The 13,549-nt window shown below is 34.9% G+C and overlaps 1 protein-coding gene across 1 annotated transcript in view; it reads left to right on the forward strand.

The window, feature by feature from the left end:
* The window catches only part of LOC103259745 (receptor-type tyrosine-protein phosphatase mu-like), a 398,088-nt gene that overhangs the window by 314,780 nt on the left and 69,759 nt on the right, over positions 1-13,549 (forward strand). The window contains exon 10 of the mRNA XM_021711999.1: positions 7,148-7,257. Coding sequence (XP_021567674.1) covers positions 7,148-7,257 — 110 coding nt within the window. The remainder of the gene's footprint in view (positions 1-7,147; positions 7,258-13,549) is intronic.

Genomic DNA, 13,549 nt, shown 5'->3' on the forward strand with positions numbered 1-13,549 from the left:
TTATTCAAGTATTATTATATTGGTCTGAGAAATTGTTATTTACATGAAATACTTATTTCAATATATTTAAATAGCATTCTGAAATATTTTTTGTAAGTCAAATAAAAATTCAACATAAAATAAAGGCTACCTTTGCTTTTCAACATGGTGTTGAGAAACTATATGAAGCTGGTGGTCATGAAATAGATAACTTTTTCCTATAGGAACAATGTTGAAACTAGATATTACCTTAATCAACAAATACTTGGCCAATAAACCATACATGTCACCAGCAACTCATTAAAAAAAAATATTACACAATTGAAATAAACCTCCACAGCTCTATTCACAATAGCAAAAACATGGAACCAACTATGTTGCCCATCGAAGTTGGACTGGATAAAAAAAATATGGTATATATACACAATGGAATATTATGCAGCCATAAATAAGGGCAAATATATGGACTTTGCAGCAACTTGGATGGATTTGGAGTTGATCATACTCGGTGATCTATCACAGAAACAAAGAACAGAGTACCATATGTTCTCACTCATAAGTAGAACTTGAATAATTATAATACTATAAGAAAATGATTGGCAGTAATGGGAAACTGTTGGGGGGTGTGGGATGGCCAGTTAAGGAAAACTGCTAGGGGAGGGAGGAGCATACCTCATCAACAAGGGTACCTGCATAATCACTGTTTATATACCTAACTCTGAATTGTACCCCACATCTTTATAATAAAAAATAAAATTTAATTTAAAAAATAAATAGATAAAAGCAATAAGCCTCCAAAATAACTTAAAATAGAAATATTACACCCCTTGAATCTCATAGCATGGATATAAATATGCTTTTCCACATATTATACAGCGAACCCTTGTATACAATAACAAACTTACATAGAATATAAAATGGCAGTGTCTCATACATTTGAACTAAAATGTGTTTTCCAGGCATCAGAGTAAGTGGCAAAGAACTTGGAAAACCACTAAATGAATAAACTTACTATTATTGAGAAAAATAGATGTTTAGCTTTTTGTTTCTTCATGTAATTAATTATATAATTTTGACCGTTGATTAAATCTTGAATTACATGTTTATAATGATATTTTATTGTTTAATTTAAAGATCTAACATAATATTTTTTTTTAGTGTTTTTACTACCTACCACTATGCATATTGCTGTAGAAGAAAGACATGGAAACAGCCAGAATAAATGAGGAGCTCACGCACTCCTCTCTTTTCTGTTTTGTTACCCTTCAAGTCCTGCTTGTGTTAGTTCCTCTCAAATGGTTGTTTTATTGTGGGTGAGAGTCTTCGCTTGATGCTAAGACCAAAAGCCCTATTTCTATTTCTTCCAACTGTCCTTTGTCTCCCAGTAAAGGAGAAGGATGGCCTCAGCATTGCCAGCAAGTCATCACTGACCCCTTCCTCCCCTGTATGTCTGTGTTTACTCCAGTCCTATCATCTGTTGTTTCTGTTTCCAAAGTTTAATCTTTTCTCTCAACTTCTACTGCAAGTATTCAGATCTTCATCTTTTATGCCAAAATTTTTGTAATTGTTTTTAACTTTCTTTGTGGTTCCAGCCTTTTTCCATTTTAGTGTCCTTCTTACTCACTCACTAATAAATCTTTAAAATACACTTTGATCATGTCACTTTCTCTACAAGAGCCTCAGTGGCTCTTCCTCTTTGTCTTTCACTTCAGAGCCTTGGCTTTCAAGGTCGTCTATATTCTTGGCTCATACTCAGGAAGTAACTTCTTTGCAGCAGCTCATTCTGCAACGTTGTCCACTCAGCGTTGGTCTCCTGTGCCACACTCCATGCATCCTGTACTCTTCCTCGTTGCCTGTCTGTTCTTGTCTGCCAATGCCTTTCCACCTGGCTGTTTCTTAATTCTGTCTTTTCCGGTACCTTCCAAAGTTCTCAAGTTTTAGGTCCTTCATAAAGCTGTCTCCAACTCTTCCAGCCCATGTTACTCTTACATCCTTCTGACCTCCTTTGCACTTGGTAAGATCCTTAAACCTCTTGAGCCTTAATTTTCTTATCTGAGAAGTGAGAATAATAACAATTCTCTGTCATATTAGGGTTAGAAGAAATTTGCATTGAGACCTAGTTGTAGCTACCAGAGAGGGACCTTTGTTACTATAATGACTCATAGAAACTCATTGTGATCCTTCCTTGTTCGTTCATTATGCTATATATATATAAATGTTTTTCTTTTAAGCATAAACTGCTTGAGAGGAGAAGCCATCTGTTTTTCTTCTGTAGCAATATGCATGATATTGAGTAGGTAATAAAAACTAAAAAATATTTTCTCAATCTTTGAAATAATAAGATATTTGTTGATAAATATTTAATTCATATTTCAATTAACAGTAATGTATAAGTCAATGAGAGAAATGAAAAGCAGTCATTTCTAGAGATGCACAGATACCTTGCTGAAGCATGAACCCATTGAACACTTTTGAGTTTCAAATTGAGAGTTGGCATGAGCTAGGAATCCTGTAAGTTCCATCAGAACATGAGTTGAGAGTTACTTTGTGTATTTCAATTACCTTGTTAGTCTCTGAAGCCAGAGCATGCATTACTTCCTTTCATAGCACTCCAGCATCCAGTTAATTAGAAAAACCTTTTATTTCAAGTTATATTTCCTAATTTTAAAAAAAAAGACTTCAGAAAAGACAGAAGAAACACAGAAATAGGATAATTGTCAAACTGTCAAGTTTGGAGAGAGACAAATCAGGGGATCACTTTGTTTATCCATTAACAAAGGTTAAAATTTACTGGACATAGCTGGGCTCGGTGGCTCAGCCTGTAATCCCGCACCTTGGGAGGCTAAGGTGAGTGGATTGCCTGAGCCCGCGGATTCGAGATTCACCTGGGCAACTTGGTGAGACCTCATCTCTACAATAAATAAAAAAAATCAGCTGGGCATGGTAGCACATGCCTGTAATTCCAGCTACTTGAAAGGCTGAGGTGGAAAGATCGCTGGAGCCCAGCAGGTCGAGGCTGCGGTGGTCGGGAGTGGCCACTGCACTCTAGTCTGGGCGACAGAGTGAGACTCCAACTCAAAAAAGAAAAAAAAATTTATTGGACATAAGTGAGTTTTACCATAGTATATTTTTATTGAAATATGGTTTATTTTATCAGAAAATTCGTGAAAAAATTGATTTATCTTTCTATTACTGTTAAACACAAGACAGAACAGAGCTAAATTATACAAACTTAGCTATTATATCTATATATCTGAACTTTCAGAACTTGTAAAGATAGGTACTAGATCTAAATTCCTGTGAGGTATTGTCTTTCCTAATTTAATTAATCATCTGGCATTTTAAAAAAATTTACCTTATGAGTTTCTGACCTTGAAATGATTATATAAATCCCATTTAGATTTTCCTGTCAACATTTCTACAATGCCATTCATTACAGTGTCTCCACCAGTACATTTTAACATGTTTATCCTTTTAAGATATACCTTGATGAACAGAATTTTGAATATTTCTCATTTTATATTACTGTTTTACTCTCTTTTATACTAATTGAATGAAACCAGAGGTTTGGGTTTTTTCGCTAAGTTTTTACCCTCTTTACATCTGCACGTAGATTAATAAATATTTTCAAATAAAAAAATCATCATAAAAATAACAGAGCCACTCATCATAGCTATTGTTATGCTGTGAGATAACTAATGATGACTTCATAATAGACACTTTCAAGGTGAAAAGGAAGAGGCTCAATAGAGTTTTCTGTTTTAGTTCACCTTTTGATTATGATGAACATTTGAGTCTCAGAATCTGGAATTAAAATTTTCTTAAAACTAACCAGTGTCACTTCTTAAATACTTTGATTTTCTTTGCATCAGTATAGTCATACACAGATTTTTTTCAACCTAGAATAGCAATCATTGTCATATTTATGCACTATTTAGGGTTTGGACATTAGACATAAACTTAATCCAACTTTATTTTAGAAATGAGGCAGCTCACTGAATCCGAGTTGACCGAATGATTTATCTAAATTATATAGTTTAAATACTAGAGAGATTTAAATCAGAACCCAGGCCTCCCTTCTGAATCAGTAATTTTTTAAAACGATATTTGATGTTGTTTGTAATAACTGTAAATGTTCTAGATCTACATATACGTAGCACCTTAATTCAAAATTCTGTACTACCTGTGAGTCCTTCAGACATTCTAGGGAATCTTTGCGACCTGTGGCAATCTTAACAACCCTTACAAAACTGTTCATATCTTCCCATAGTTCAAAACATTTCTCCAACCTCCTTTTTAAAAGCTTTATTAAGATCTCCTTGTCTGTTTATTAGTTGATAACATTTGGTTTGTTTCTACTTTTTGGCTTTTATGAATAATGCTACTAGGAATATTCACATACAAGTTTTTGAATTGATGTGTTTTCAGTTCTCTTGGGTACATAGCTAGGAGTCAGATTGCTAAGTCTTGTTATAAATCTCTATGTTTAATCAATTAAGGAACTGCCAGACTATTTTCAAAGTAGCTGTATGATTTTACATTTCTTCCAACAATGTATGGGAGTTACATTTTCTCTACACTCTTGCCAGCATCTGTTATTATCTGTCTTTTGATTATAGCAATACTAGTGGGTTTGAGGTGATATTTCATTGTGGTTTTTATTTGTAGTTTCCTGCTGGCTAATGATGTTGAGTGTACTTATTGGCCATTTGTATATCTTCTTTGGAGAATTGTTTCTATAGATCCTTTGCCCATTTATAATTGGCCTGTTTTTTAGTATAGGGTTTTAATAGTTCCTTTTGTATTTAACAAGTCTTTTATTATAGATATGATATACAAAAACTTTTGCCCAGTCTGTGCTTTGTCTTTTCATTTTCTTAATAGCACCTTTTGAAGGATGAAAGTTTTTTTTATTTTGATCATGTGTAGTTTATCCATATTTTCTTTTGTTGCTTATGCTTTGGTGTCATATCTAAGAAATTATTGCCTAGGCCAAGTCATCAAGATTTACACCTGTGCTTTCTTTAAGAGTTTTATAGTCTTAGTTCTTACAGTTAAGTTTTTCATCTACTTTGGCTTAAGTTTTATATATGGTGTGAAATAGGAATTCAACTACGTTCTTTACCATGTGGATATCCAGTTGTGCCAGCACCGTTTGTTGAAAGGAGTATTCTCTCCTCATTGAATTTTCCTGGTACTCTTATTAAAAATCAATTGACTGCAAATGTAAGACCTTTTTGGCTACTAGGATTCTCAGTTCTGTTCCACTGAAATGAGGTCTGACAATTAGGTTCATGAACCGTCCTAGAAAAAGTGCTACCTACCTCATTGCTGAATATCACTATGCTCACCTTTGAAATACTCCCCTTAGAAAGCTATGCATTGATGCCAGCACCTAGTCTTCCCATTAAAGCAATTCTGGGACTCTTTTTATGGAATGACCATCAGAGCTGTCATCGTTATTTGTTGAGATCTGACAATTAAGTATGTGAACCTGCCGCTGTGTGCTTCCATTGGCAGCACTGTACAAATAACTGTATTGGAACACCCTCACTGCTCACCTGATCTGGCCCCGATGACTTTTTTCTTTACCTGAAGATAAAGGAAATATAAAAAGGAAGGCATTTGATGACATTCAGGATATCAAGGGTGATACTACGACAGCTCTAATGGCCATTTCAGAAAAAGAGTTCCAAAATTGCTTTGAAGAGTGGACTAGGTATTGGCATCAGTGCTTAGCTTCCCAAGGGGAATACTTCAGAGTTGATTGTAGTGATATTCAGCAATGAGGTATGTAGCACTTTTTCAAGGATGAGTTTGTGAACTTAATTTTTGAACTTCATATATATATATATATATCTGTCCTTATGCCAGTTGACACTGTCTTGATTACTGTAAATTCTGTAAATAGGACATGTGTGTCCTCTCCAACAATTTATTGATTACTCACTAAATCACCAAACAATTTGATCATGCTCCTCCAAATATATATATATATTTATAAACACTATAGATTATAGATAGCCTGTAGATGGGATAGACATACTGGTACACTGAATTATGTATAATATGAGGCATACTCAAAAGCAGAATTTAAAATGATGAGATAAATAATTGTATAATAATATGAAATATTATTTTATAGGAAATTGGCAAGTAAATTTCCATCTTCCCTTATGTTAGATTTTTCTTGCAAAATTAAAAGAAGGCGTTGCATATTTTAAGTTTTGAAAAAAATGCCATCAAACTTCCCCTAAATTTCCTATATCATTAACAAAATAATTTTTAAAAACTGAATAACTTTATCTACATCAACTTTTATTTTGTATGTATTTTTAATAGATATATTAGTACAGTAGTTTATATACTTTGACATGCTTTTGTCATTCAGTATTATGTTTGTAAAGTACATCAATGATGATGTATATAACTGTCATTTATTTTTACTCTTCAGTATTTTATCATGAATAGCCAATTTATAACACAATTTGTAACAGTTTATTGAACTACTTATCATATGAATAACCAATTTATAACATAATTTATTGAACCATTTGGTTTGTTTCCAAACTATTATTATTATTTAAAAGCACTGCTTATGTTAACATTCTCATATATGTCTCCTGATACATACATATATGCCAGAATTTTAGTAGAGAATGTTTCTGGAGGTGGAGTCATTGGATCATACAGTCTATGCATCTTCAACTTCACTAAATACTTCCACATGATTTTCCAAAGTGACCATACCACCACAATCTCCCACAAGCGGTGTGTGAGAATTCCCGCTGCTTCATATCCTACTTCATTTATTTATTTTTTATTTTTTGAAAGCAGGATGTATTAAGAGGACAGAAAAGCTCCCACAGTGTGAGGGGACCCGAGGGGGTTACCCCATTTATTTTTTAAGAATGAAAAGTTTATTTAAAATATTATTTCTGAGCTCTGACTGATTAAACTTTAAAATAATGATGACATTTAAAAATAAAGATGGTATAGCTAGTGGTTTTAGTTATAACAACTTTAAAAGAAAAATTGAGTGTATGTATGGGTTATTAAAATCTTGTGTCTCAATAGGGGGTTAAAACCTGCCAGGTCTAGAAAAATCTACTTTGATTTTTTTTGTTTGTTTATTACTCAAACATTTATCTCCTCCCACTCTGCTTAGTTCCAGGTGCTGTTCCTACTGAATCCATTCAAGGAAGTACTTTTGAAGAGAAGATATTTCTTCAGTGGAGAGAACCAACTCAAACATACGGTGTAATCACCTTATATGAGGTAGTATATACATTTGTTAGTAACTTTTCATTGTAATTTCTCATGAAAAGCTAGGCTAGCTAGTGTTTTAAAATGTGTAATAGCATAATGCCTCTAAAGAAATTTAGAGCTCTCAATAGTTATAGAGGTTATTGTACAAAAGCAAAAATTTAAGAATAAGTTTTTGAAGTATGTGCAATTTCAAGATGCATCTTTACAGTAAGTTGGATCTTTCCAGATTATGTTGTTGTACTTTAAGACACAGTATAACATTAAAAATTATTTTTATTGAAAACAATAAGTATTTTGAAACAAAATTGATTAGGAGGCAGCCACAGAGTCCTATTATTGCTTAGCTATGAAGTATTTTACAACTGAATCATAGAAGAATGCTGATTATCCAATTAGTAAAGTCAATAAAAATTATCTCGGAGTAACAATAGAATGATGTCTTCTGGTTTCTTAGTATTAGCAAAACATCCTTGAGACTTCTGTGATATAGTTTTGTCTACTGAGGCATATCAAATAGTTGAATGATAGATAGCAGAGAAGATTTGATGAATTGTTCAAGGAAAAAAATAACAGCAATAACAGGGTGACATTCATCATCACATCTGTGTGAGCATCATTCCACTGTGCCTATTGTCATAGAAACAAGCAGGTGTGTTTTCTTAAGCTACCATTTATTTGAATGCAAATTCAACAAAATTATATGTTGTAAGATTTCTAAAAATCGTGTCAGAGCCTCATATGGAACCTCTGCTTGAATACCTTTCAGAACTACTAACAAAAGCCTGTGCAGATCAACTGTCAGACAGGCATTGCTGGTAAACCCCTTCCCTGACCCCACTCGTCTCCCATTTATGTTTTCATATAACTTTTGAACATTGATATTGAAATGCAGAAAAATTAATGGAAAGCTAAATGAAGAAAGATAAAAGAAAAAACTTGATTTTCATGCTGTTATTGATGCTGTTCAATTGACTGCTTCATAGTAAAAGAGTTGAGTATTATGAAAATGCATGGCTCAGCTTTTATAGAGTTAATGTTATAAACAGATCAAAAAAGTTCATATTGTTTTTCAGTGATGAACATCTGTTAGTTAATATTTTTGGTCCCATGATAATTTTTAGGGCTCAGTTTTGAAGTGTCTTTTCTAATAACAGGATTTTTTACTGATAGAGTTACAATCTTTGAAATCAACTTTAAGTTCCAAGCAGTAAGTTTATCTGTCCTAAATGCTACATGTTGCTATGTAGACAGACAGAAAATAATAGTGAGAATCTTTCTAATCTCACTGGACATGTATCTTGGTATGACAAGTAGCGTTAACATGAAAACAACAGGAATAATAATTCAGAGGAAGAACCCATTAATTCCTCTGATTCAACAGCCAAAACCTCCTAGTTGAACATTGATCTAAATGCCAATACAAGGGAGATGTGTGACTGTTACGTAAATCAGGGTTTAAAAGATCAAATATGTTGACATTTAGCCAGATTTGGTCCTCTCTTTGGGGGATACAGTTTTCTGGGACAGACATTATGCTAAGGAAAGTAAACTCTTGCCCCAAAAGAAGCGGTGACCATAGAAACCATGTATTCTGTCATGGAGTCACATTTGAATACTGTGTAAGTAGAAACTAGAAAGTAAGATAAATTGCCATGGTTGAAAAACAATGTAGTAGTAAATAGCACAGGGGTTTCTTCAAGGCAGATAGCACACTCGGATGGTTTGTTTTTTGTTTTTTGTAGACATGGGATCCTCATTGTATTGCCCAGGCTAGTCTCAAACCTCAGGGTTCAAGCAATCCTTTCACCTCAGCCTCCTGAAGAGTTGGGATTATGGCGTGAGCCACCATGCCTGGTCCCACTTGAATAGCTTTATAAAGAAAGAAGAAAAAAACAGAATGTTGTTGACATTGGAAATGAATATACTGTAGGTTTAGGTTATTCTCAGGTTCTCTCTTTGCCTATTATGAAAGATATACAAAAACATTAATGATTGAAAATGCCTGATAGTATCATTTTTTCTAGGAGTTATGGCAATTTACAGGATTATAGCTTTCTTCTGGTATATACATTTGCCCTCTCCTTTATGCTCCTCTAACCTCCATGCTCGACCTTCCTAAAACTAGCCTTTTCTTTCTGTTCTCCTATCTTTGTTCTGGCTCTAACCCTTCTCATACCTTACCCCCTCTCTTCAGCCATTTAATTTCACTCTGTCGCCCAGACTGGAGTGCAGTGGCCGCTACCGGCCACCGCAGCCTCGACCTGCTGGGCTCCGGCGATCCTTCCACCTCAGCCTTCCAAGTAGCCAGAATTACAGGCATGCACTACCATGCCTGGCTGATTTTTTGATTTATTGTAGAGATGAGGTCTCACTGCCCAGGCGGGTCTCGAACCCGCGGGCTCAGGCAATCCATTCACCTCAGCCTCCAAAGGCGTGGGATTACAGGCTGAGCCACCGAACCCGGCTATAATATATTTTTCTAAAGTTTATATAAAACTTAGAAACCGTTAAAAAAATTGCCAGATTTGGTTATATAAGTTTTAAACTTCTGAATGATGAGAGATACCGTGAAGGAAGTTTAAATACAAACAGAAGTCTTGGAAAAATTATTTTTAACACTTAGTTGCAGTCAACAGGCTGTGGCTATAATATACAGAGACTGGATACAGATTAATAAGAAAAAAGAACCACCCCATTAGAAAACAAAAATAGACAATAAGAGAAGGCAACTCTGAAAAAAAATCCAACTATCATATACACATATGATGAGATACCTGCTCAACCTTTTTAATGATTGAAAATGAAAAAAAACAAGTACCACAGAAAGTTTAAATTTCTATAATATCAAGCATCAGTCAGTGATATGGAGAAATGTGTACAGTATAAACTGTTAATGGGAACATACATTTTTTTCAATGTAGGCAATTTGGGAGTATCTGTCACAACTTAAACATTGCACGTCAAATCTATTTCTAAAAGTTTATCTAACATTAATATTCCCCAGTGCACAAGGACATTCTTTATACCTTTGACATTCATTGACATTCAAATACTTTCATTGTACCTCACTAACTTTACATATCTCTCGACTGACGAATAAATACCAGATTCCTGGTTATGAGAGTACCATATCTATATCTATGTATCTATATCTGTATCTATATATCTGTATCTATCTCTCTATCATCATTTAGTATATGAAAGATATTAGAAGAAGATAAGAGTAGGAAAGGTTCTCTTACTTTTCTATTAGAAGAACTTAATCCATGTTTATGGAATTTTCTTTTCTCCAAGAGCCTTCAGAGTTATTGCACTACCCTGCTTTTACTTATATTCTTCTTTCCTCCTGTGCTCTCCTCTCCATTCTCCTCCTATGGTACCTCTGCTTCATTTTCAGTATTTCATTCAAATACCATACTCTTCCTTAAAATATCCTAGGTCCTTTCCTCTCCTGAAATTGGATTTAATTATTCATTCCTTTGTGTTTGCAGAATAATTACTTGGACCTCAATTAAAGACTGTTTTATGCTGACTGCAATTACTATCAACCCACACTCCCTAGAAGATTTTTGTTCCCCTCATGGTCAGAGATTGCATGTTATTCCATCTTGACTCTGCATGAATTTCTCAGCTTAGAATTTGAGGCTTTAAGTAGAGAAGGGAAAGGTAAATTTAGAAAATTTCAGATACTACCTCAAAAATCATCCAATAGAAGCAACAGTATTTTTCACCTAATTCTAACCCCACACATGTTGTTGTGATATTATTTTGCTTTTGACCTGGGGCATCCCATAAAATTTCTACATCCAACACTGAAATATCAGTATTCTTTATAGAATCTTCATTAAAATTTCCTGGACCCTCAGCCAGTGATACATTTCAAGTGTAAAAGCCTTTCCAAACTTTTCTTCTGGGAGTTTCCTGCTGTACTTAAGTATTTAATAGGCACTGAATAAACATTTGTTGAGTGAACAAATGAAAAAAATAAATGCCAAATGCCAAAAGGATATATGTGCATTTGGGTTTGAGTGTGGAGGTATATTTTGATGCCCTTTAGAGTGGCTGCTTGGGTCGGTAAATATTCACTGAATATTAGCTCTGTGGCAGGCAGTTGAATTATAGAGTTGCACTGTCCCAATTACTGAGAAGCTTTCTTCGTTCCTGGTATTCAGACTCCAAGGCTCTGTTGTTGGGTTTGTGGGCTAGGGGAACCCATGAACTTTCTGACATTTTGTGTATGCATACATATATAACATACCTACTTGTTAGGGGTCGGGAAGAGGATTCTTAATTTTTAGGAGTGCATGAATTAGTGTATATATGTGTTTAAGGGGTAGGAGAGAGAAGATTTCTAATTTTTACCAAATTGTTAAAGGGCTGTGACTAGAAGACAGTTAAGAACCCCAGTGTAGCCTATCCTACAACTGCATGGCTTTTGGCAAGTATAGCCCATCAGCCTCTGTAGAATAGCAAGTACTTTATTTAGTAAAGCATTTGTTTTATAGTCTGTGTGGGTGGAGCAGAAAATGTTTATATGAGCACAGGTACACACCTGCTCTCCCCAGGAGTCTTTTCTGGAAAATATATACTGAGTGCCAAATATTTACTGATCACAATGGGATCAGAAAGAAGACTAAGTCATCAGTCACTCCTCAGAAAGAAGATACAATTACATGAAATAATCCAATTTCTTTGGCATGTTTAAATCATGATTTAAGAAGAAACAAAAGATTTTATAGCACTCCATGACTCATTGTCACATGAATTGTATGACTGATAGGACAGCTTTACAGATAAGCAATATTGGAACTCTGACTTCAGACATAGATGAATACGTTTTGGTCCCAGTCTCATCTTTGAAAGCATTTTTTTCTCCCTCCTTCCTCCCTTCTTCCCTCCCGTCCTTCCTGTCATCTTCTTCTTCTGTCCTCCTCCTCCTCCTCCTTCTCCTCCTCCTCCTCCTCCTCCTCCTCTCTCTTTCTCTCTCTCTCTCTCTCTCTCTCTCTCTCTCATTTTTTGTCTCTTTCTTTGGTTTGTTCATTCAGTTTCTGTGACAGTTATCTCTCTTGACTTTCTGCTTTTCAGGCTCTTTTGTTGGCTTCTCTTCTTCTATTCTGTATTAAATATTCATGTTCATTAGAGCATAGAACTGGGCCCCTTCTTTTTTCTTTTAACTCCCTTCCCCAGTGATTATCTCATTCTTTTTTTAAAAAAAAAAAAACAAGCATATTATTTATTTTAAAATTGTGGGGTACAGTTAAGGGTTAGGTATACAAATATGCATCGTCCAGGCACCCTTGTTGATAAGGGGTATCCCCCCATTCCCAGAAAGATATTGACTACTGTAATCCCACCTCCCTTCCCCTCCCTGCCCCCCTCATAGTTTCCTGCCACTGTCAATCCTTTTCTTATAGTAGTACGATAGATGTTCAAGGTCCACTTATGAGTGAGAACATGTGATACTCAGATCTTTGTTTCTGTGGGAGATCACTCAGTATTATAAACTCTATTTCATCCAGGTTGCTGCGAAGTTCATGATTTTGTTCTTTTTTTATGGCTGCATAGTATTCCATTGTGTATATGTACCACATTTTTTAAATCCAGTCCTCTTTTGATGGACAGCATGGTTGCTTCCAGGTTCTTGCTATTGTACACATTGCTGCGATAAACATATGTGTGCAGGTATCTTTTTTATAGAGTGACTTGAGTTCTTCAGGGTTTGTTCCCAGTAGGGGGATTGTGGGGTCATATGGGAGGTTGATATTTAGAGCTTTTAGGAATCGCCACACTGCTTTCCACAGACGTTGCACTAGTTTACACTCCCACCAACAGTATTCCTTTTTTACCACATCCTCTCCAGCTTCTGTTATTTTTTGAGTTATTGATAATGGCCATTCTGACTGGAGTTAGGTGGTATCTCCGTGTAGTTTTAATTTGCATCTCCTTGATGATTAGTGAGGTTGGACATTTCTTCATGTGTCTGTTGACTGCTCATATGTCTTCTTTTGAGAAGTGTCTGTTCATATCTTTTGCCCACTTTGTAGTGGGGTTGTTTGTTTTATTCTTTTCAGCATATTTGAGTTCCTTGTAGACCCAATTGCATTTCTTTATACCAATAATAAACAAACAGAAACCCAAATAAAAAGCACAATCCCATTCACAGTAGCCACAAAAAGAATGAAATACTTTGGCATCTTCCTAACCAGAGACGTGAAAGACAATGAAAACTACAAAGCACTGCTCAAAGAAATCAAAGATGACACAAACAAGTGGAATAATATCCCATGCTCATGGATTGGAA

Source organism: Carlito syrichta, unplaced genomic scaffold, assembly GCF_000164805.1.
Source record: "Carlito syrichta isolate Samal-C Ts95f unplaced genomic scaffold, Tarsius_syrichta-2.0.1 Scaffold302997, whole genome shotgun sequence".
NCBI classification, from domain to species: Eukaryota; Metazoa; Chordata; class Mammalia; order Primates; family Tarsiidae; genus Carlito; species Carlito syrichta.